The sequence below is a fragment of the Crinia signifera genome, chromosome 2 (genome assembly GCF_055691185.1).
Source record: "Crinia signifera chromosome 2, ASM5569118v1, whole genome shotgun sequence".
NCBI lineage: Eukaryota > Metazoa > Chordata > Amphibia > Anura > Myobatrachidae > Crinia > Crinia signifera.
Genome location: NC_139218.1, coordinates 191153550 through 191176683, shown reverse-complemented (window position 1 = coordinate 191176683; position 23134 = coordinate 191153550). Strand labels below are relative to the sequence as shown.

The 23134-nt window shown below is 44.6% G+C and overlaps 1 protein-coding gene across 4 annotated transcripts in view; it reads left to right on the top strand.

The window, feature by feature from the left end:
* The window catches only part of MECR (mitochondrial trans-2-enoyl-CoA reductase), a 37392-nt gene extending 31253 nt beyond the window's left edge, over window positions 1–6139 (top strand). For 2 of the 4 annotated variants that reach the window (XM_083173461.1, XM_083173462.1), the window contains exons 9-10: window positions 5675–5747; window positions 5849–6139. In XM_083173461.1, coding sequence (XP_083029587.1) covers window positions 5675–5747; window positions 5849–6012 — 237 coding nt within the window. In that variant the 3' untranslated portion in view covers window positions 6013–6139. Of the gene's footprint in view, window positions 1–4716; window positions 4758–5072; window positions 5652–5674; window positions 5748–5848 lie in introns of those variants that run through there. The other 2 variants (XR_014470421.1, XM_083173463.1) reach the window with 2 other exon arrangements.
* Window positions 6140–23134: the final 16995 nt, after the last annotated feature.

Here is a 23134-nt window from a genome sequence, read left to right as displayed (position 1 = left end):
ATGTAATTCTGTATTTAAAACATACTGAAACTAATTTAAAGCTAGGAGTGAATGCAACTTAAGGGCCTTTGCATGGCTCCCAAAATCTGTCTCTAATTGGCAAAACCATGCTGCAGTGCAGCTGGGGCAGATGTGCAGAGAGAGAGTTAGATGTGGGTGAGTTGCGTTCAAACTGTAATCTAAATTGCAGTGCAAAAATAAAGCAGCCAGTACATACCCTGCACAGAAACAAAATAACTCACCCAATTCTGACTCTGCACATGTTATATTTGCCCCACCTGCAGTGCAGCATGGTTTTGTCCATTAGAGAAAGATTTTGCTATTGCAATCCATTCTGTATTAAGCATTAAGTGTGCAATTGTTCACCTGGACAAATGATGTTTGAAAGGGTTACATTATAATTGCCTTTTCACTCTTCAAGGGAACCAGAACATGAGTTAATGTCTTAGACAGCTGAGTAGAGATGGAAAATACAAGAACACCATGTTCCTGTTTCTCAGCTGACTAATGCAGTGTAGGGGAGTGTAAAATGTCTGGTCAGACAGAAGTCGCGTTAATGATTAATGTCAAGTAGCAAATGAGGGGTTGGAGAATAGACTTTCTCTTGTTGTGCACACATATGACTTCATTGTCCTGTGGGGAAGCTATGCTCAACATTTGGAGCTGTTCTGCTAAATACACCCCCAAACAGGATGCCGTTAACATACCACATGTCATGATGCCTGCAGTCAAAATACTGGCACCAGAATCCAAATTCATGGGCAGAAGACTAGCACCAGAATCACAACATTTCTCTCAATGCAGACCCTGACATCCAGATTATAAGTATGCCAGAGTATTAACTTTAGGCCACAGAAGAGGGAGTTTAAGGTTAGGCCGGGGGTGGGGGAGTGATTAGGGTTAGACACTAATAAGGGGACCATCCGCCATCTATCCATATGCATCCCCCCCCAAAGAGTGCCTATCTATCCATATTCATTCCCCCCAAAGTGTGCCCATTCCAAGTAAGAGCCTACTTAGGAATGCTTTTTTTTTAAATCTAATATATAGAATTTTTTATTTATTTATTTACACTTTCCATGCTGGCTTAAAGTAAGAAAAGCAAGTCTTTTTGTGAAGCATCTGATAAACTTTGTATCAAAACAGATGTATATCCCCCTGCATAGCCCATAGTGGGTAAAGACAACAGGGTAGATTATTATTTCATTATCAAGTTATTTCATTACCTATAAGTGTAGGCCTTGCACAATTTTTTTTTAAGTACTATGACAAGTTTGGATGACCATAAATAGGCATATTGGTAACATCTTCAAACATTCCATTCTATTAAGGTCACCAGGCAACCAGACCAAAGGGAATAAATGCTCTGTTAAATTCATGGAATAAGCTGGTGCACAGGTGTATTTATTTTTCACTGATACATTCTGATTATCCAAAGGTGAACAATTAAGGGTACATAAACTGGAGTTTGAGAAACCTTGAACTATGGCAGTGTTTCTCATCCCATTATACATGGCACCCTTAAGCTGAAAAACTGACAAAAATGGACGTCCAGGCATATTGGTTAAATCTGTTTGATTTAACCAATTTATCCGAACAACCATTTTGCCCGTTTTCCGGCTTTTTGGAGCAAATGGTTTATTGTCAATTGCTCCAATACACTACCAGATTTTTGTTTGAACCAGAAAGATTGAAAAAATAATCTTATAATGTGTATCCAGCATAACAGTGTATGTTTTACAGCTCATGTAGCTGGAACACAGGTCTGCTAATTGACTGACACAATATATCTGCATATAGTACTAATTAGCCTGAGGTTCCCTTAAAAACAAGCACTGCTAGGATTCCATGACAAACCTGAACTAGGGAATGTGGCCATTTTCCCATTTTTTCCTCTCATTGCTGGCACTAGAAGATCAAGAAAGAAGATCTCCATCTGGCCATGATACCTGTGGTTTGCTGTGGCTTGAAGAATGCGCCAGGGTCTAATTTTTCAAGGGCCGGCGCCACCACTAGGCAGCTTTAGGCTTCTGCCTAGGGCGCCAGCCACTGGAGGGCGATAATTGGGAGCAGGGACCCCCTTGGATGGAGGCGAGCTTGAGCGGCATGGCAGTCACAGCGACATCACCCCCGCCCATCACTCAGCAAATGTGGAGCAGTGGCCGCATCACACCCTCCCCCCCTGGAGCAGCGTGGCAGCTGCATCGCTCCCCCCTTCCTAGAGCAGCGCACCGGCAGCAGCGCAACCCCCCCCTTCCTTCTTTCTGTGAAGTAATGTTTCCTCAGATTTCCTCTGATCGCTCCAATTTTAAGTGCATGTCCTTGTGTTCTACTACTTCCCTTCATTTGTTTCCCTCCTGGACCTTGTTAAAAATCCTTGATATATTTGAAAGTTTCTATTATGTCCTCCCTTTCTCTTTTCTGCTCCAAACTATACATATTGAGATTTTTTTTTTGTCTTTTTGGGTAAGTTTTGTGGTGTAGGCCATGTACCATCCTAATTGCCCTTCTTTGTATCCTCTCTATAGTATTTATATCCTTTTGGAGATATGTCATCCAAAACTGGACACAATGGGGTAGATTTATTAAGCTCTGTGAAGTGATAAGGTGTCTGGTCTTTATCACCGGCCAATCAGCTCCTACCTGTCATTTTTCAAACCAAGCCTGTAACTTCACAGTTAGGAGCTGATTGGCAGGTGAAAAAGTACCAGCCACATTATCACTTCACAGCTTAATAAATCTGCCCCAATATTCTAGATGAGGTCGTACCAATGACCTACACAGTGACATTATTACTTCTTTCTTTCTGCTCCTGATTCCTCTCCCTTTGCAACAAGCATCTGACTTGCCTTCCTCATAGCTTTATTTAATTGCTTACCTGCCTTTAAGTCCCCTGAAATAGGTCCCTTTCCTACTCAGTAGTTTCCAATATTGTGCCATTAATACTATATTTAGCCTTTTAGATTGTTGAGACCCAAGTGCATGATTTTACATTTTTGGTATTAACCCCTTCAGTGGTGGTTTTTTTTTCGATAGCGCTCCCCACTGGGCGAGTTTTTTATGGGGAGCGCTCCCTTAAAAAAAAAAAAAAAACACCACTACCTCCCTGGGTCCGGGCAGCGCCGCTGCACTGTCAATCAGCGGCTGGCCAGACCTGCGCCCCCCGCGTCCCTGTCCCTGGCAGCCGGCTTGTCATGAGCCGGCGCCGGGGACTTCAATAAGAAACCCGGAGGGAAGGGGGGAGGGAGGAGCCGGCGCCGCAGAAGGGAGGGAGCCAGGCAGTGCTAAGCTGCCTGAGATCAGTGAGTGAACTCAGCAGCGCTGGCCTGGCTCCAAACAGTGGCAATCCCGAGAATTTTCCGGTCTTGCCAGACTGGGCACTGAGGCACAGCCCGGAAAATTCTTGGTATTGCCACTGAAGGGGTTAAACTGCAATTGCCATGCTCTTGATCATTCCTCTAGTCCAGGGGTGGCCAACCGGTCAGAGGTAAAGAGCCGAAAAATATCGGTAGTCAAGCTAAAGAGCCGACATCATGCGCGCGCCGAAAAGAAGGGGTGGTCTTTTTTGACCCCTTGGGTGGGTGTGATACAAATAGGCCTCCAATAGTGCAGTGCCATATATACATATGCCCCCATGGTGCCGGGTATGCCCCTACGGTGCCAGAAAGCTGGTATGCCCCCACAGTGCCACAAACTGCTATGCCCCCACAGTGCTAATATCCCAGCAGCAGCACTCACCATTGTTGCAGCTGCTGCCAGGCAGGGAGAGGACAGTCTGGCGTCCCCCTGCAGTCCGACTCCTGTCATGTAACCGAGGGGAGGGGAGGAGAGCACACAAGCACAGCGCACGTCTCCTTCCCCCCTCACTTCCCTGTGACTGGTCCGTCCACCAATCAAAGCTCGCTGGCCGGTTCTTGATTGGCTGCTGGCCACGGCCCAGTCACAAGGATGCACAGTAAGGGGTAGGAGAGATGCGCAATGCGCGCTCTCCTCACCTCAGAAGGAGAAGGGATTCAGGGAACCGGGAGCAGTGGGGACTGGGACGGGCGGCGGGCAGCAGTGGGAGCAGGAGCCGCAGTTTACAAGGGGGGGAGACGCATGAGGCTAAAGAGCCTCGGGTTGGCCACCACTGCTCTAGTCTAAGTAGATCATCAACCATTTGTTTTACCCCTCCTGATGTGTCTACCCTCTTGCATACCATTTGTGTCATCTGCAAAAAGGCATACTCTCCCTTCAATACCATTTGCAATGTCAGCAATCAGGATATTAAAAAGCTTAGGTCCAAGTACAGATCCCTCATGTACTCCACTCACAACATTATCCTCTTATGAATCCACTCCATTTACCTTTGCATGGTGTCTTCCTGCTTACACTTAAGTTGTTTATTTTGATAGCAGTCACATCTGCCTATCAAGTGGGTGAGTTACATGCACTATAGTGTAAAAAGCCCTCTCACGGGATATAAACTAATCCTACTTTGTTTCAGAAGGTAGTTTCCATTATTCATATTCATCAAAATAATCATCAGGTTTCTCCCCTCAATCAACTAACAATACAAAAAATAACATTTACACACTGGATCTTGCTTGGTCATTTTTTTGTTACATCTAAAGAAAGAAGGACTTCACGAGGAATAATCAAGTATTTGACCATACTCTAGTCAAGATCTCATGAAGGACATGGTCCATCCAAACATATTTTTATGTCATTGGGCAGGCTTACAAGCAGAATGGATGCGAGGTTCCAGAAGAAACAAGGTGGTTGTCCTTTCATGGGTATTCATGCCTCTGCCCTCAGAAGAAGATGATGATGCAAAGCCATCATCTCTTCATAACTTTTGCAGACATTAACCTCTGAAGGGTTTCTGCAAATGGAAAATCCTTCAAACCCTTGTCCATTAAGAATTCTATAGTTGCCTTTTCATTGTACTTTTTTGGAATATGTCCAATACATTATGGCTACCATGGAGTTTGAAAAGGAAATAATTACCATTATTAATACTATTAATTTTATTTCCTTGAAATAATCCATGGCAGCCCAATATTCCCAGCCGTGTTGTCTTTGTCTTTTAGGAACCATTGGGAAAGGGTAGTCACACTATATGCCGAGGGGTTTCTTTTTTCCTGCCTCTACTCGGCTGACTATGGAGTTAAAGCATAAATTATGGCTGCCATGGAGTATCTCAAGGGAATTAAATTAACGGTAAAAATTATTTGATTTTTGTTGCATGCATGAAAAATATTGCAAGCTTTTGCATGTAGCATGCAATTTGAAGGAGTTCTGATGGGCTCAACTCTGAATCTGCCAGCTCATTATACATTTGACCCCCGTGCTGGACACTGTGGATTTGCCAAGGTCCAGTAGTGCACCTTGTTGATGGACTTTCCCAGTTTGAGTTCTGTATGAGATTGGGTGTCCGGAACTGCACGATGCCTTCATAAAGCTTGGTTTTAAGTCATGCATATAATGTGATTTTTAGAAATGGTTAGGAAAATTTTAAAGGTTTTTTTTTCGAGTATCCAATCAGTTTTCCAGCCCTTGTTTGTATTCCTGAAGTTCTCCCTATTACTTATTAACTGACGCGCTAATAACTCATCCAGTAAGTAGATGTTTCTGGAGTGTAATATTACTGGTTTCATTAACTATTATATGTCGCTACTCCATTCTTTTTCAGAGTGCTCTAATATTTAAGAATGTGAAGTTGTGTGGCTTTTGGGTAACTCAGTGGAAGAGAGACAGACATCAGAGTATGTATACACACCAAAACGCCAATCACATTTTTGTATATATTGTTACATTTTTCTATCTCTATATGACATCCCTTTCTCTTTTTGACTGTCTCTTGCAGATCGAGAAGAAATTACCAAGATGATCCGAGACCTCTGTGATTTAATCCGCAGAGGGAAACTAGTTCCTCCGCCATGCACCCAAAGGCCTCTGGACGATTTCTCACAGGCCCTATGTGATGCCCAGACACCATTCCTCTCCCGTAAACAGATCTTGATTATGTAATCAAGAAGTGGATTTATTTGTTCTTGCAGTGCATCTCCGACAATTACCATAATACCATGTGTATTTATAGATCTATATTTTTATGTCTGCAAAGTCTGTGAAATCCATTACAAATTATACTGTGAAACGTGTGTATTTATTACCTTTATTTTTAAATGTCTGTATATAATGCTTCAATTTAAATAGTAAATTGTATGGAAATGCATGGACATTTTAACATGTCCTGTATTACCTTTTATACTTGAGTAGTGATAAGGAGGACACTGCACTGCAAAGAGTGGGGTATACGTTGCTCGGTTTTCCTAGACTGGAAGTACAGCATGCATGTATTATTAAGACCATATTTAACTGTGGGCCTGATTTTAGAGATGGATGCATTTTTCACTTCAGCTATATCTTTGGACTCAGCTGCTGTGCAAGAATATGCTAAGGAAAAGGAAATCTCCTGGCAGTATCACACATCTGAGATGTACATCACCCATCTGCATTACGTACATCTTTGAATTAGGCCCTTTGTATTTATTTTACTTTTTTTTTTTTAACACCGACAATAGACCTATTTCGGTTCTTTTGAATTAGTAGTGTGGTTAACCATTCATCAAACAAAGAGCACAATGGATTATATGCAGTATAGAAGTTTTGTGAGTGTCATAAAGTATAGTAATAAAATAACAAATTGATCATATGGGCTAAATACAATTGCCTGCGATTTCCTGCAAATGCCAACATTTCAGCAACTTTGCACAACATTTAAAGCTGCTATCTGTAAGCAAATCTAGGCTTGCTTTACAACATTTTAAATCCTGTGCGTAAACAGCTGAGATCTTGGCACTTTCTACAACTAGCATGCTGTTGCATTTGGCCATATACAGTAGGGGTTATTCAGGTGCAGCTGCGATCATCATGCGCAGGCCCTTTTCTGCACGTGCGCAAACTTGTTTTGCATCATCTGAATTAGGAAAGCAACAGAATGTCAGTGATTGACAGTCTTCTGAAACCTGGAGGGCAGCAACTGCCTACGTTTGTGAAAACCGAGGCATGCCACTGCTGTTTATGGGGGTGGGAAGAAGACAGGGATTTCTGTCCTAGGACGGAGATATCCTGGCCTTGGGTGGCTTGTGCGGCACCATGGTATTGTAAACACCTGGTGGTGGGAGAGCAATGCGATGCTGCGTCCAAGGACACTGCTCAGATCACTACTGCAACTGAAGGTGTCTGCTTGCAATAGACCACCTCCAGCGACAATACAGTGTTATTCCAACAAATCCAACCTCCCCTGAATTACCCCCCCATATGTCTTAACCTGCTGCAAAAGGTATTGAGATGAATGGTAATCAGTCTTATGTGTGTACTGAAGTGATTGCTATGTTCAAACTCTTAAATGCATAGTTTAAATGAAAAACCTAAAAATGTATATTAAAGATCTGTACAAATGTGATCAAACAGTGCTTCTAGTCTGACTTGATTTAGTTCACTTAGTGGCTGGAAAATCGAGTGAGCAGCATCAGAATGAATAAAAAGTGCATCTCTTGTCATCAAAAATTGAATTGGATGGGTGTGTACATAATTGGTGTGAACTGAGGGTCATGGTGGATTGTATTCAGCTGTAAGTTGGTGCATGTGACAATAACTCCTATTTCTGCACATTTAATTATTACATACATAGGCACATGTAGACTCCTGCTGGTTGCCATGACCACTGTTTTGTATCCTACTACAGTGATTCCGTGATGTGTACAGCGGAGATTTCTACCTCTATTTTACTGCAATACTCTGGGTTTAGGTCAGTGGAAAGCGGAATGGTCCACAACCCTGTGCCTTTCATGAGATATATTCTTATAGAATATACTTATGTCTTTATGGCAATCAAGCAAGCCAATATGAACAATGATTTACATGCAAAGTATTCTGTCCTGAGTGTCCAAGCATCTGGTTAAAGTCATGGTGTAGGGATGTATGTCAGCTGTTGGTGTTGGATTTCTTCATTTTGTGGAAAGAATGATGCGCACCACAAAATATATCACAACACTGCAGTCGAAATGTTTTCCAGATGCAGGTTTCCTATTTCAAAAAGACAATGCACCAAGCCATGGAGCAAAAAGCAATCAATAATTGGTAATGCTGTGTAACATCAGATTGTTAAATTGGACGGGACAGTCCCCAGACCCTAACCCAATAGAAAAATTCTGGTACATTTAAAAAAAAAAAGTGGTCTAAATGAAGCTTTTTTTCGCAGCCTATAACAGAATCTTCTCTAGCTCTTCCCGAGAACACAATTTCATCAGTGCCTGGGCAATGAGCTCAAGGGCTAAAGGCCCCCATACACTAGCCGATTTTGGTTAGATTTCAGCCAGATCAGTCGGATCTGGACGAAATCGGACCAAAATCGTCTAGTTTTGATGTCCCCTCAGATCCGATGCGCGGTCCCGTGCGCATCGGATCTGCGTCGGGTGGTCGGACCTGCTGCACGTCCGACCACCCGACTTGGGACCTAGTGGGGCGGTGGAGGGAGCAGGGGGGGCTGGGGACGCTGCGGGGGACACGTCTGTGTCCCCCGCTGCTGGGGATAGCGTCTGTGCGGCGAGAAGGTAGAGGGAGCAGGGGGGGCTGGAGACGCTGCGGGGGACACGTCTGTGTCCCCCGCTGCTGGGGACAGCGTCTGTGCGGCGATAAGGTAGAGGGAGCAGGGGGGGCTGGAGACGCTGCGGGCGGGGGACACAGGCTGCATAGAGCCGGGCAGGGGGAGCCGGCCGGGAGCTGTCAGTAATGAATAAAAAAAAAGCCCATACAATGAATGGGCGGCCTGTGATTGGCTGAGCGCTCTCTCAGCCAGTCAGCAATTGGCTGAGAGAGCGCTCAGCAGCCAATCACAGGCTGCCCATTCATTGTATGGGCTTTTTTTTTTATTCATTACTGACAGCTCCCGGCCGGCTCCCCCTGCCCGGCTCTATGCAGCCTGTGTCCCCCGCAGCGTCTCCAGCCCCCCCTGCTCCCTCTACCTTATCGCCGCACAGACGCTGTCCCCCGCAGCGTCCCCAGCAGCGGGGGACACAGATGTGTCCCCCGCAGCGTCCCCAGCCCCCCTGCTCCCACCAGCTCTCACCTCTTAGCCCCCCCCCCCCACCCCCTCTGCTCCCCGGGTTTTTTACATGTGATAAATCGAGACGATTTATCACATGTAAAAAATGGCACAACAAGTGCCAATCTAATCAAGCTCCCCCGGGGAGCAGCCGGGGAAGCTCAGGGGGAAGTCGGGGGCGACTTGTCCTAAGGACAAGTCGCCCTAGTGTATGGGGGCCTTTACAAACCAAATACTGGGGCAGATGTATTAAGCCTTAACAAGAGATAAGTGCAAGGGTGATAAGGAGAGATAAACATTCAGCCAATCAGCTCCTTACTGACTTTTTTCAAACACATGCTGTAACATGGCAGTCAGCAGGTGATTGGCTGGGCATTTATGCCTTGTTAAAGCTTTATACATCTGCCCCACTGATAGCTGTTAAGATATCTCTTCACTATCCATCTAATATATATGCTGCAAAAATTAATTCCAAAAGAGGCATTTTTCAGAATAAACCTGTGTTTCATTAAAAACTAATTTCTTGGCTTTTTGAATTATTCTCTCATAGATATTTCAAGATACCTTTCAATCATAAAAATAGTAACCCAGAATAGTTGCATCAATTCCGACTCCACCCCTACTGAGGCCTCACCCACAATAAGAAAATTGCCACAAGAGTCAATGATGCCTCTCACAAGCCTACTTTAAGTGAATTAGTATCCATTACTTATGTGTCCAAGTTGCGGCAATGGATACCAACAAGCAGAGCAATTCTTGGTCCTGTGCAGGAAAAGCTGCTCTGAAATACAGCTGTCCCTATGAGCCCTCACATAAATGTTGCCACTAATTACTAGAGGGGAAAGTTTACACTTCCTGGTCGAGCACAGAATTCAAATAAAATTTTGATGATTTCAAAAATAATACCCAGCAATACTTTCTTCTCAAATAAATAATGAGTCTATATGGAATAATGATCACATGATTAAGTGCGGATTTCTAGTGGAGATGTTCCCCATAAATATACCCCCTAGTCTTTTACAGTCCTAGTCAGTGTCCGATTTACTGCTAGGCAACAAAGGCGGGCACTCATGTCCCAAGGGGCCGATGGTTGTATTATGGGGGGAGTATGCCAATATATATTTTTTTTATACACAATGTGGCCATGACTGATGTCTCTGTTTTTTACAAGACAATATACGATAAGCTCAGAAAATCACCGTGAAAGGTGGTGCTGTCTCCTCTCCAAGGCTTGGATAGCAACGTGAAAACTCTATGTCGACAGCCTTATAGAGGGCGAGTGTCCCAGGGTGGAAAGTCATCGGCTGGAGCAGGGCAGGTGACTGATGTCTTACATAGTTACATAGTAGGTAAGGCTGAAAAAAGACTTGCGTCCATCTAGTTCAACCTGGTATAGATATCCATTGCTGATTTGGTAGGTTCTGGTATTTTACAGACAAATTATATTTCTTATTTGTACCCATGGATGTTTTTCTCCAGTAAATGTTTGTCCAACTTTGCCTTGAACGCATTTAATGAGCCAGCCATTACCACCTCTCTGGGAAGAGAGTTCCAGAGTTTGACTGTTCTGACCGTAAAGAAATTCTTTCTACTAGCTGAATGAAATCTTTTTTTCTTCTAATCTATACTCATGCCCTCGCATCCTAGATTCCTTTCTAGTAGAAAATAGGGTGTGTGACAGTTTCTTATATTGGCCCTTGATATACTTGTACATGTTGAGCATGTCCCCCCTTAAACGTCTCTTTTCTAATGGAAATAGTCCCAAATTGCTTAATCTCTCCCCGTAGCTTAAATTCTCCATTCCCCTAATAAGCTTTGTTGCTCGCCTTTGGACTTTTTCTAATTCTATGATGTCCTTTTTATAGTGTGGGGCCCAGAACTGTACTCCGTACTCTAGGTGAGGTCTCACCAATGCTTTATATAGTGGCATAATTATCCTTGAATCCCTAGTTTCCATTCCCCTCTTAATACATGCCAGAATTTTGTTGCCCTTTTTTGTAGCTACATTACAATGGGCACTACATCCCAGTTTGCTGTCTATTTGGACTCCTAGATCCTTTTCAAGTATGGAATTACCCAGTTCCTCTCCGCTAAGGACATCTTGTATGAGGACAGGGAGTGGGAGACGATCAGAGGGCTCTGATAAGGACTCATGGGGGAGGGAGGCATGTGCACATAGGGGGAAATTTACTAAAGGAAATTTGTAAAAAAATAGGTGTATTTGTATCCAGAAATACACTTATTTTTGACATTTACTATCCCGAAAATACGGCAATTCGTAGTCGTATTGATGTGCTATCAATATGAATATGAATTGCCCTATTTTCGGGATAGAAAATGTCAAAAATAAGTGTATTTCTGGATACAAATACACCTATTTTTTACAAATTTCCTTTAGTAAATTTCCCCCATAGTTGCAGGGGTTCAATGTCGGACTGGAGCATGAAGGGCCCACTGGGTAATGCAGCGATTGGGGCCCAAATTTAGAGGTGTGGCCAGTCTTCAGAGGGGGTGTGGCCAGCTGCCACAGAGGTTTGGCTAAACCTTAGAAAGTAAATTGTATGGTAAATTATAAGAAATACTGCTAGTGCATGCACTTCAATGCACCAGATTAATAACAGCAAGCACTATAGAAAATACACCATAGTCCTGTGCAGTATAAGGTAAAATATGTATAATTCAAGTGCACAGTCTGAAATCTGATCCCTATAGCAACAAGTGGAGCCCACCAGAAGTTTCCCCATTCCCCCATGGTCCAGTCCAACACTGAGGGGTTTGAGGACAATGGGTTGGAGGTTACAGAGGACACATTCAGTACGGGAGGGGGGGATGTGAGGGCCATGATTGCGATGACAGGGGTCACACTGAGTTAAGGAGTGTGTGATGGCCACATGCTGTGTAAAGCAATATGTGTGGTGGCCCAGGCTTGGGCCAATGGAACAACAATGGGTGAACAGTTGATTGGAGAGGTCACTTTTTCAGACATTTTTTAGACTTAACGGATCACTGAGAGATCAGAGATGTCATCAGTCTGATGTCAGTAACATGGAGTCACATGCTGAGATGGTTCTCAACCCACTGTAACTTGCCTGCTACAGAGCCACCTCCCTATGGAGGCAAGTTTGTATTGTCGTAAACAGCCACGGATTGTTGAATCTACACACATTTATCGACAAAACAACCACGTTTCCTTCAATCCATGAACTTTGCGATACTCGAGAGTCAGAACATTGAATTCCGGCTTTCCAGTTACAGGCAGAAGAACCGAAAAACGGTCCAGGATTCACACTGTCAGGGCATTCCGACAGTCGGAATGCCAGATTGAATACCCCCTGCAAAATGCATCCTTATAAAGTTTGAGTATCCAAATTATTCTGGAAACCATAGTTTCCCAAATTTACTTTTTTTGCTAAAAGCACTACTGGGAACATGATATGTAACTGGCACTACTGGGGACATGATATGTAACTGGCACTACTGGGGACATGATATGTAACTGGCGCTACTGGGGACATGATATGTAACTGGCGCTACTGGGGACATGATATGTAATTAGCACTCCTTAGGACATCTGTAACTATCACTACTGGGGACATATGTAACTGGCACTAAATATGTGCAAGAAAATGATTGCTTAGAATTCAAATTCAGTTCCTGAGATTGTACACAAACTTTGTTTCGCGATTTTGCCATAGGCTTCAATGTTAAATTATTTTTAACATTGAAATCGGGAGCATCGCGTCGGTCTTGTGCCATTATAATGGCACAAGATGAGATGGACTTGATTAAGTCCATCTCACATAGGAAACAATGTGAAATGGGCCAATATGACCCATTTCACATTGTATATGGGCCCGTCGTCACCCCACAATTGACGCCAACCCGAAGCATGGTGAGCCCGCGAGGGGCGGCGGTACGCATCCTCCGACCTTTTCATACCCCTACTATCCACGTCGGCGTGGAGTTGAGAATATAAAGTGTGGCAAGCCCGAAGCGTGGCGAGCGGACGAGTATACCTGTGAAGTTATACGCGTCCCCTCGCGGGGCTCGCTGCACTCGCCTCGCTTCGGGCTCGGTGGCTCGCTACACTTTATATTCTCAACTCCACGCCGACGTGGATAGTAGGGGTATGAAAAGGTCGGAGGACGCTCACCGCTGCGCTCGCCACGCTTCGGGTTGGCGTCAATCGTGGGGTGGCGTTAAGGGGGTAAAAGGGGGTAAAATTGGGGGTCTGGTGAATATTTAACATTTAATCCAATGTAAAATAGGGTCCCAGGGACCCTATTCACATTTGATTAAATGTAAAAATCGCGTCGGTCGCATCGCATGCGATTTGGTCGCATGCGATGCGACCGACGCGATTTTTCCGACACGACCACCCCGATGCAAATCGGTGTGGCCGTGCTAGGAAACAAGTACCGTTTAAATAATTGTAATTTTTAAAAAAAAGTAATTAAAAAATGGTTTACATTGAATGTTGAACGATGTTAATGTTCTTATTTTAAAGTGGCTAACCGTTGGATCTGCTACTGGCGCTAGTGCTGTTGAACCTGACTAGACGTTGAAAAAATATTTCAGCAGGGTTGCATACCAAAGAAGTCTGTGATGTGTTTAGACTTGGCCATTTTACTCAAAAGAATTTCAGAGTTGTTCCTACCTGGGCATTAACACCACCCACAACTTCATGACAAACAGAGTCAGATTCGTCTGACTGACCAGAGTTGTTTGAGGAACAGTTGGAACAGTTGTTGTAGGTTCTTTAGTTTATTTCTCGCTTGTTGTGCCTTTCATTTTTTTGTGGGAAATTTAGTATTGATGATGCCCATATTTATATGTAAACCCTAACCTGATCCTACAGTAACCCACACTTACCACATGTAACTTGCTGCGCTCTGTGTTATTTTGAGTGTACATTATTTTGGTCTAAGTAGCGTGCAATTTTTACTACTATTGGATTGGAATCTACTAGTGGCAAGGCATTTCCAATAGATGACCCGCAGTCCGGCAGACACTGCCATGCACCGCGCTACGTCCAGGTAGCGGCAGCTTTGCATTCCAGCTGATATGCTGCAGTTGATCAAGTTCGATATAGACCTAGGGGGCATCATTCAGCGGGCCTCTATTGTAAGGTTGTGCTCCCTTACTGATGCACATGTTTATAACTGATACTGGTCGCATCCGGTTGCCATCTTATGTATTCCACTGACAGTTTGGGTGGAACAGCTGTTGGTAATCACTCAATTTGCAGTAATTACTAAGGGTATATCTTGAAGATCTGGTTTAAGTGTACTCTGCTACCCTCCAAGTTTTGCTCTTGTTGGATTTTTGCAGGCTTGAAAAGACCCGTTTAGGATTATTATGGATTCATCACAATAAATTTGTGCCTTTGAATAGCATCTAATGGTGAGTGTCCTCTTCAGCTTTCTTTCCGCTGGATCAAAGTGCTATTATTTTATTTTTGCTATTTTCCATAAGGCAAACAAGGTAACTGCAAAGGGCCCAGCAGGACCCAAGGGGCCACATAAAGATATCCTGTTCCTAGAGCAGCATTGCACAACTGCCATGTGACCTCATGACATCACATAGAACTGCCCACACTCCCAAAATTCCTTTGATTTTTGTTATAGGATAAAAAATATTTGCACACATCCACTGTATGTGGTCAGTAAGTTTACTTTTAGGTGTGACACAGGTGTAAAGCCTTCTTCCAAAACACTTAAAGTTAGAGATTTATACACAATGCCAGCTGAGCATTTATCAGTAGACTGTGAACGCGCCAAGCTACTCTATCAATGCTGACTTCAATCAGCAGCAAAAATATATTGTTGTGGACTGTTTGAGGAGGGCCCCAAAGTGGTACCTTGCCCAGGACCCCATGAGGTCTAAATCCGCCTTTAGTTCTGGGTACACATCCCGTTATCCTCTGTTTATTTCCGTAGTCATTATCTTGCTTCTGGGTAGAGGTATTTGCCTTTGGAGAGGTGTCCATGATGAACAGTGACCATTACACACCTCTCTTCACAGATCACATCCATTATTTGGAATACTAATATGGTGCCAGCATGTCACCGCCATTTCTGCCACTTAGTTCCAACCTAAGTCTGTACATGGCCGAAGTTGGCCTGAATGAGTCCTGGCTTTTCTGCACATCAGATGCTTTCCTGCCACTGCAGCAAGGAATTTGTATTACGTGCCTGCTGAAGCCATATTGGCAAGCAATTTGGCCATGCCTCCCTGAGTCCACGTCTAAAAGGGGGTCTCATGCAGAGGCAGAACTCTGGGAGGCAATGGAGGCATCTGCAGCCGGGCTCCTGCTCCCAAGGGGGCACCTCTCCTCCCCATGAAGGTATAAATCAGTTATTTAAAAGTCAACGATATTGCTTCTGTGGCTGAGTTCTGAGAAATATGTGTTATTTACCTATATTTCTATATAAATACAATCCGGGAGGAGGGCGGCACTCAAAGAAAATATTCAACACATTTAAGTGGTAAAAAACATATGTGTATTATAGCGCCTAGCGCTTTCGGGGTGTCCCCCGTCCTCAGGGCAAATACACAGAAGAGAAGCACTTTGCTATTTGCCCTGAGGACGGGGGACACCCCGAAAGCGCTAGGCGGTATAATACACATATGTTTTTTACCACTTAAATGTGTTGAATATTTTCTTTGAGTGCCGCCCTCCTCCCAGATTGTGTTTATTTATTTTGGGGAAGGCACCTATTACCTTGCTGTTTTGAGTCGAGTGCCGGCAGAGTGTGGACTTATTTCTATATAAATATATATTTTATATAAGGTTTTATTGGGTTGTGCTGTGTGTGTGTGTGTGGGGGGGGGGGGGGGGGGGGCACCAATATATATCTTGCCTCCGGGCAACTGGAACAAACTTACGCCACTGGTCTCATGCCAACCATTGACAGTACATTTGTGGGCATCCTAAATACAGTGAAACAACCAGGTAGATAGACATGATATTCATGAGTTTATGGTTCCCAAAGTCCAAAATTCTCCTCAGGCCTGATCTACTCTATTCATTATGTACCTCTGTTAATGGTAAAAAAATAATGTAATACAGTATGTCAGGTTTTTTTCAGTTAAAGGTTTAATGAAAATATCTGCAATGGTTCTCTTCACAAATAAGTAAAAAAAAAATGTTGATTTTATAGGTACACAGTCATGTTCTGCATATTACAGCCATGTTTGCATGCATTACTTTTTACTTGAAAAAATATTGCCTGTTTTCAGGTAATAGATGGCTGTTGTGCGTCATTGAAAGGAGCTTCTGAATGTGAAGTATGCAAGAGTTTGTCCAGATAATATCATAAGGAGCAATCCACAGCCTGTAAAACAAGAGTCCTGTTTAATAAAAACCTCCCATCAAAATGATGTATAAATTAATATACAGTGCTGGACTGTTACTTTGCAGATGACCCGGCCTCCCTAACATAGTCACCGTGATTTAATTGGCACACTCCATTATTAAATTGATACACCCCCATATTTTTCCTGAAAAATAGCACTGTATGTATGAATCCATCCCTTCAAGTATAATATATTTTAATTCTAGGGGATTACCGTATATACTCGAGTATAAGCCGAGTTTTTCAGCCCTTTTTTTTGGCTGAAAAAGCCCTACTCGGCTTATACTCGAGTGTTGGTCTGGGCAGGCATTTGGAATGCCTAGGGGCCGGCTGAGGGTCACAGATGGTGGGTTAAGGCAGAAAACAGGCTGTGGTATTGCGCGGTCAGCTCAGACATATGCTGAGCCTCTGCAGCGAGGGAGCGGGTACCTTCAGAGGGACAGGCGGCAGGACGCTGCACATAATAAATATGCTGGTGTAACGCTGGAGCGGGTACATGCAGAGGGACAGGCGGCTGGACGCTGCGCAGAATACATATGCTGGAGTGACGATGCGGCCGACCGCTGGCAGAGCTCACATACTGTAGCTACGGCAAACCGGATTACAAGCACAGTGTGCAGACTGGCCGCGCAGCGCGCGGCGCGTATCTGCAGTCTGCACACTGTGCTTGTAATCCAGTTTGCCGTAGCTACAGTATGTGAGCTCTGCCAGCGGTCGGCCGCATCGTCACTCCAGCATATGTATTCTGCGCAGCGTCCAGCCGCCTGTCCCTCTGCATGTACCCGCTCCAGCGTTACACCAGCATATTTATTATGTGCAGCGTCCTGCCGCCTGTCCCTCTGAAGGTACCCGCTCCAGCGCTCCCTCACGCTGCAGAGGCTCAGCATATGACTGAACTGACCGCGCAATACAGTACCACACTATCATATTAATTCTGTGCAGCGTCCAGCCTGTACTTACAGTGGATGCGAGGAGGCTGGCTGCCACTGTCAAAGATGGCTGCCGGTCCTTAAGGAGTGCTGCTGAGCATGCCCAGAGAGAGCAGCTCTTCCCATGGGCCTTTGCGGAGTCTGAGATGAGCTACTAACTGCCAAGTTACAGGCTGGGTTCGAAATATGAGCGTTAGGAGCTGATTGGTCGGTGATAAAGTACCAGCCACATTATCACTACACCAAGCTTAATAAATCTCCAATTGTTTTGGTTGACCCTCTTTTCCACTGAAAGAGCTAGCTTGTTTACTTGTGTTTCTGTGAAATAAATATTCAGAAACATTTAACCTACTGATGTGTCAAATAAATTTACCAGTAGCTGCGGCATTTCCCACCCTAGGCTTATACTCGAGTCAATAAGTTTTCCCAGTTTTTTGTGGTAAAATTAGGTGCCTCAGCTTATATTCGGGTCGACTTATACTCGAGTATATACGGTAGGTCTGTGACATGGTTAGAGGGGGGTGTGGGGGCCTTGCAAGAGAGATGCAAGTAGAGACTAAGGGGGAAATTTACCAATATGAAAAACCTAGTTTTTCGTATTGGTATTTTCCCTACGACTGCATACGACTGTTTAAGTCGTATGCAAAGTCGTGTTCCGGAGGATCAGTTACAAAGCAGTCATATACGACTGCTTTGTAACCCTCCGATGGTGTAATGATTCGTATTAGCGGCCGTATATACGGCTGCTAATACGAATTATTTCTAGCAGTCTGCACGGATCAGTCAGATCCGTGCAGGCTGCATGGTGTAAAAAAAATAGAAAAATAAATAAATTTAAAAAAAAAACGGCGTGGGGTCCCCCCCACAGCCGAAACCAGCACCAGGCTGACAGAGCCTGGAGCCGGTAATTAAAAATCAGGGAACCCGACAAATAGGGGTTCCCCGATTTTTAACAACCAGCCCCAGGCTCCTGCTCTGGGGCTGGTTCCCAAAATACGGGGGACAAAATGACTAGGGGTCCCCCGTATTTCAAGAACCAGCCCCAGGCAAAACCAGCCAGCGGGTAATGCCACAGCCGGGGGGAGACTTTTTATGCAAGTCCCCCCGGCCAAAGCATTAACCCTACCGACCAGTCAGCCTGGCCAGGGGCCCTGGGGGAGTGGGGACCCCCCCAATAAAGGGGTCCCCCCCCTCCAGGACTTACCTGACCAGGCTGAAGCCTGGTGCTGTCCTCGATGCCCCTGGGCGGTGGGCATCGAGCTGATGGTTTTGTGTAAAAAATAGAATAAAAACCATTGTTTTTTACTGTGGCACTACAAGTGCCAGCAAGCCTCCCCAGCAAGCTGGGACTTGGATAACCACAAGTCCCAGCCTGCTGGGCATTAAAGGGCCCGCTGGGTCTTGTAGTGCCACCGTAAAAAAAATAGTTAAATAAAACACACTGACACCCGTTTTAAATAAAAGTTTAATACACACATTACATACATACTGATACTTACCTTTCTTGATCCCGTAGGTAGCCCTGGTCCTGATGTCCTGTGTCGTCCTCCAGGTCCATGTCGGCTGTCTGCGTCGTCCTCCAGGTCCATGTCGACGGTCCGTGTCGTCCTCCAGGTCCATGGCGGTGTCCGGGTCCGAAGAAATCCATGTTGGAGCTGTGGAAGGAAATCCTACTCACCTGTTCCTGCGCTGAAGAAGTCTTCTCTTGATCCGACGTAATCCAGGTAATGTTGAAGCTGTCGCCGGTCCCCGCTGTCTGCACTGTCTCTGCATCGCGCTGAGGAGAGATGCTGAAGTTTCATATTCGGCGCCTCTCCTCAGACTGAATTCTATTGGCCGCCTAGCAGGCCAATCAGGAGCCGACTTTCTCGGCTCCTGATTGGCCTGCTAGGCGGCCAATAGAATTCAGTCTGAGGAGAGGCGCCGAATATGAAACTTCAGCATCTCTCCTCAGCGCGATGCAGAGACAGCGCAGACAGCGGGGAGCGCCGACAGCTGTGAAGATTACCTGGACTACGTCGGATCAAGAGAAGACTTCTTCAGCGCAGGAACAGGTGAGTAGGATTTCCTTCCACAGCTCCAACATGGATTTCTTCGGACCCGGACACCGCCATGGACCTGGAGGACGACACGGACCGTCGACATGGACCTGGAGGACGACGCAGACAGCCGACATGGACCTGGAGGACGACACAGGACATCAGGACCAGGGCTACCTACGGGATCAAGAAAGGTAAGTATCAGTATGTATGTAATGTGTGTATTAAACTTTTATTTAAAACGGGTGTCAGTGTGTTTTATTTAACTATTTTTTTTACGGTGGCAATACAAGACCCAGCGGGCCCTTTAATGCCCAGCAGGCTGGGACTTGTGGTTATCCAAGTCCCAGCTTGCTGGGGAGGCTTGCTGGCACTTGTAGTGCCACAGTAAAAAACAATGGTTTTTATTCTATTTTTTACACAAAACCATCAGCTCGATGCCCACCGCCCAGGGGCATCGAGGACAGCACCAGGCTTCAGCCTGGTCAGGTAAGTCCTGGAGGGGGGGGACCCCTTTATTGGGGGGGTCCCCACTCCCCCAGGGCCCCTGGCCAGGCTGACTGGTCGGTAGGGTTAATGCTTTGGCCGGGGGGACTTGCATAAAAAGTCTCCCCCCGGCTGTGGCATTACCCGCTGGCTGGTTTTGCCTGGGGCTGGTTCTTGAAATACGGGGGACCCCTAGTCATTTTGTCCCCCGTATTTTGGGAACCAGCCCCAGAGCAGGAGCCTGGGGCTGGTTGTTAAAAATCGGGGAACCCCTATTTGTCGGGTTCCCTGATTTTTAATTACCGGCTCCAGGCTCTGTCAGCCTGGTGCTGGTTTCGGCTGTGGGGGGGACCCCACGCCGTTTTTTTTTTTAATTTATTTTTTTTTCTATTTTTTTTACACCGAAGCCTGCACGGATCTGACTGATCCGTGCAGGCAAAAACGCAAATACGACATGAAAATGGTGTTCTATTTTCCTGTCGTATTTGCGTGGGTGTTTTACACCACTAAGCAGCCGTATTATCCATATGGCTGCTTAGTAAATCAGAAACCACCATTCTTTTGAATGGTGATTTCTGTCGTATTCTATCGATGGTGTAGACATTCGTATTTGTAACTACAAATACGAATGTTCCATCTTTAGGACTACGAATTGTTGTATTTTTGGGATTGTAAATCCCGAAAATACAAATTCGTAAAAAAAAGGTGTATTTCTCCCTACGAATACACCTTTTTTCTACGAATCCATTTTGGTAAATGTCCCCCTAAGTATTTTTGGGGCATTTATTGTTAATTAATGTATATGTTACAATTCAAAATTTACTTTTATTTGATATGCCTTAAAACAAAATGTGCTTTCGTTGTCTCCTGAATTGAGACTTTTTACAATGAAAGACAATTCTTTGTATTATACCGTACAGAATATAAGATATTTTCCAGTTTGTACTGAATTAATTGATCATATCTCAAATAAATTTGTTTTGATCTTTTTTGTTTCCAGTTTGCGAAATTATAAAGAATTTAGTGATACCCTATACAATTATTCAGGGCCGCCACTGCTTTCATCCAAAAACACTCCCAGTCTGACTCCCTTTTTGCATAAATTATTTATGCTAACACGTCAATGTTAATTCACAATTCTATTGACATTTACTGGGAGTCTAGGGCTTGTGCCGTTACAATGTCCTTGGTGCCATGGTGCAAGTGCAAACTACTTTATTACAGATACTGTAGCTCTGCAGTTACATTTCTAACTGTGGCAAATGTGGTCTGGAGTTTAATTTCCCTGGAAGTTGATCTGTGATGTGTGTATTTTAAATACAGAGAATGGTGTACACTTCAGTCTGAATTATAAGGGTATAACTTAGCAGTAGGGGAGTGTAAACTAGTTGTAAAATGTACAATTGACCTTAAGTGGGTATAGTTATTATCTCTGTTCTATGAGTAACAGCTTATCCATTTCCACTTTGTGCTGGACAGTTCTTATTTTCAGCCAATCATAATGAGCTGTAGATATTGTAAATTGTGGGTTTGGCTGGGTGACTTCATGAACCAGGGACAATTGTGTCTTGTTCCTATTTTGAAAGCACCATTTATTGCTGAAGTGTTTATTCTTCCGCATCAATGGTCCAAGAAGGTTCACTGTTCTGCAAAGCATTAGGTCACTGTCATTATCACTTGTTACTAGTGGCTGTCAGACTTGTCCTCAGGCCTCATCTAAAAGTGCACATTTCACAGATGTTAATACAGATAGTGTCATTAATGCCTCAACAATCTATGGGCCAGATGTACTAAGCTTCAAAATTGATAAAATTGAGATAGTGATAAACAGCCAGCCAATCAGCTCCTACCTGCCATGTCAAAGGCTGTGTTTGAAAAATGTCAGGCAGGAACCGATTGGCTGGTTGTTTATCACTCTCCATTTTATAACTTTTGAAGTTTAGTGCATCTGGCCAGGGGCGAATTTAGGGGTCAGGCCGCCCCTAGGCACAACATTTTTGTGCCCCCCCCCCCCCCCCCACACCACCTATTTTAAAGTAATCATATATGTATATACATTGTTATTTATATATTTCATTAAAAACTGTAGCCCACCTTAATATTTTTTTAAGCACTCTGGACTGCTCACTGTACGGAGGATCCGGAGGGAGGGAGGCACTTATTAGTACAGTGATTAGCACAGTGTCTCCATCAGTCTCTCTCCGGCTCACACACTGTAACTGACTGAGCGCAAGGAGGATCTGCGCGCCGCTCAGCTCAGCTGCTGGATACACAGCAGCCAATAGACTGTGTGTTCCGGACACGCAGGGGACCGTCGGACCCAGCCACTAAGCGCTGGTGTAATGTGCATGGCAGAGTGTGTAGGCAGTGTCGGGTGACGAGCGGCGCTGCCGCCGACATATGATAATTCATGTCTGGGGCAGCGGCGCTCGTCATTTGCCGCTGCCCACCCGCTCTGCCATTTAACAGAATGTCAGCCTGCATGCCGCCCTTAATTGGTGCCGCCCTGAGGCCGGTGCCTCACGGGCCTAGGCACAAATCCGGCCCTGCATCTGGCCCTGTATATTTACATGTGTTCCTGAAGAATCTGCCACAAGTGGAAGGGATTACCCCTTCAGAAGTATTAGTTGTTCTTCCACACACTGAGTTGATGTCTGCCATTAGTAAGGCCCAGTGGGAAATAGGCTTATAAGATGAAGGTGTTTACTACTGTATGTTACTCACACTGTGCTACTCTGGTGTAAACAGTACTTCTGTGGTATATTTCCTAACTTAACTCGACCCAAGTATCTCACAGTTCCTGGCATTCACTGCACCAATGTGACATGAAGTGTCCTAAGCCCATGAAACTCATGCCTGACAGCTACAATATTTTCACGAGGCTGCTATGAATATGAGCATTTCATATAAAACATGGCTGTCTATGTGTCAATGGGTACACAGAAGTAATGGGTAGAGATCCCAAGTGTTCCAGCTGCAATTGATTAATAGGCAATGTTGGCCATGGACACTATATGAGTAGTTTACCCTATTTGGGACTTATAAAGGAGTAAGGGGATGGAATATGTGCCCTGAGCCATATGCCACAGTATTTCATTTCAACATTTTGCGAAGCCACAAATTTTTATCTCCATGTACAATACCAGATATTACTGACATTACCTATTTGAAGCCACCATTGCCATATGACTGGAACTTCTTGAGTAACTAGAAAAGAAATATAGACATATG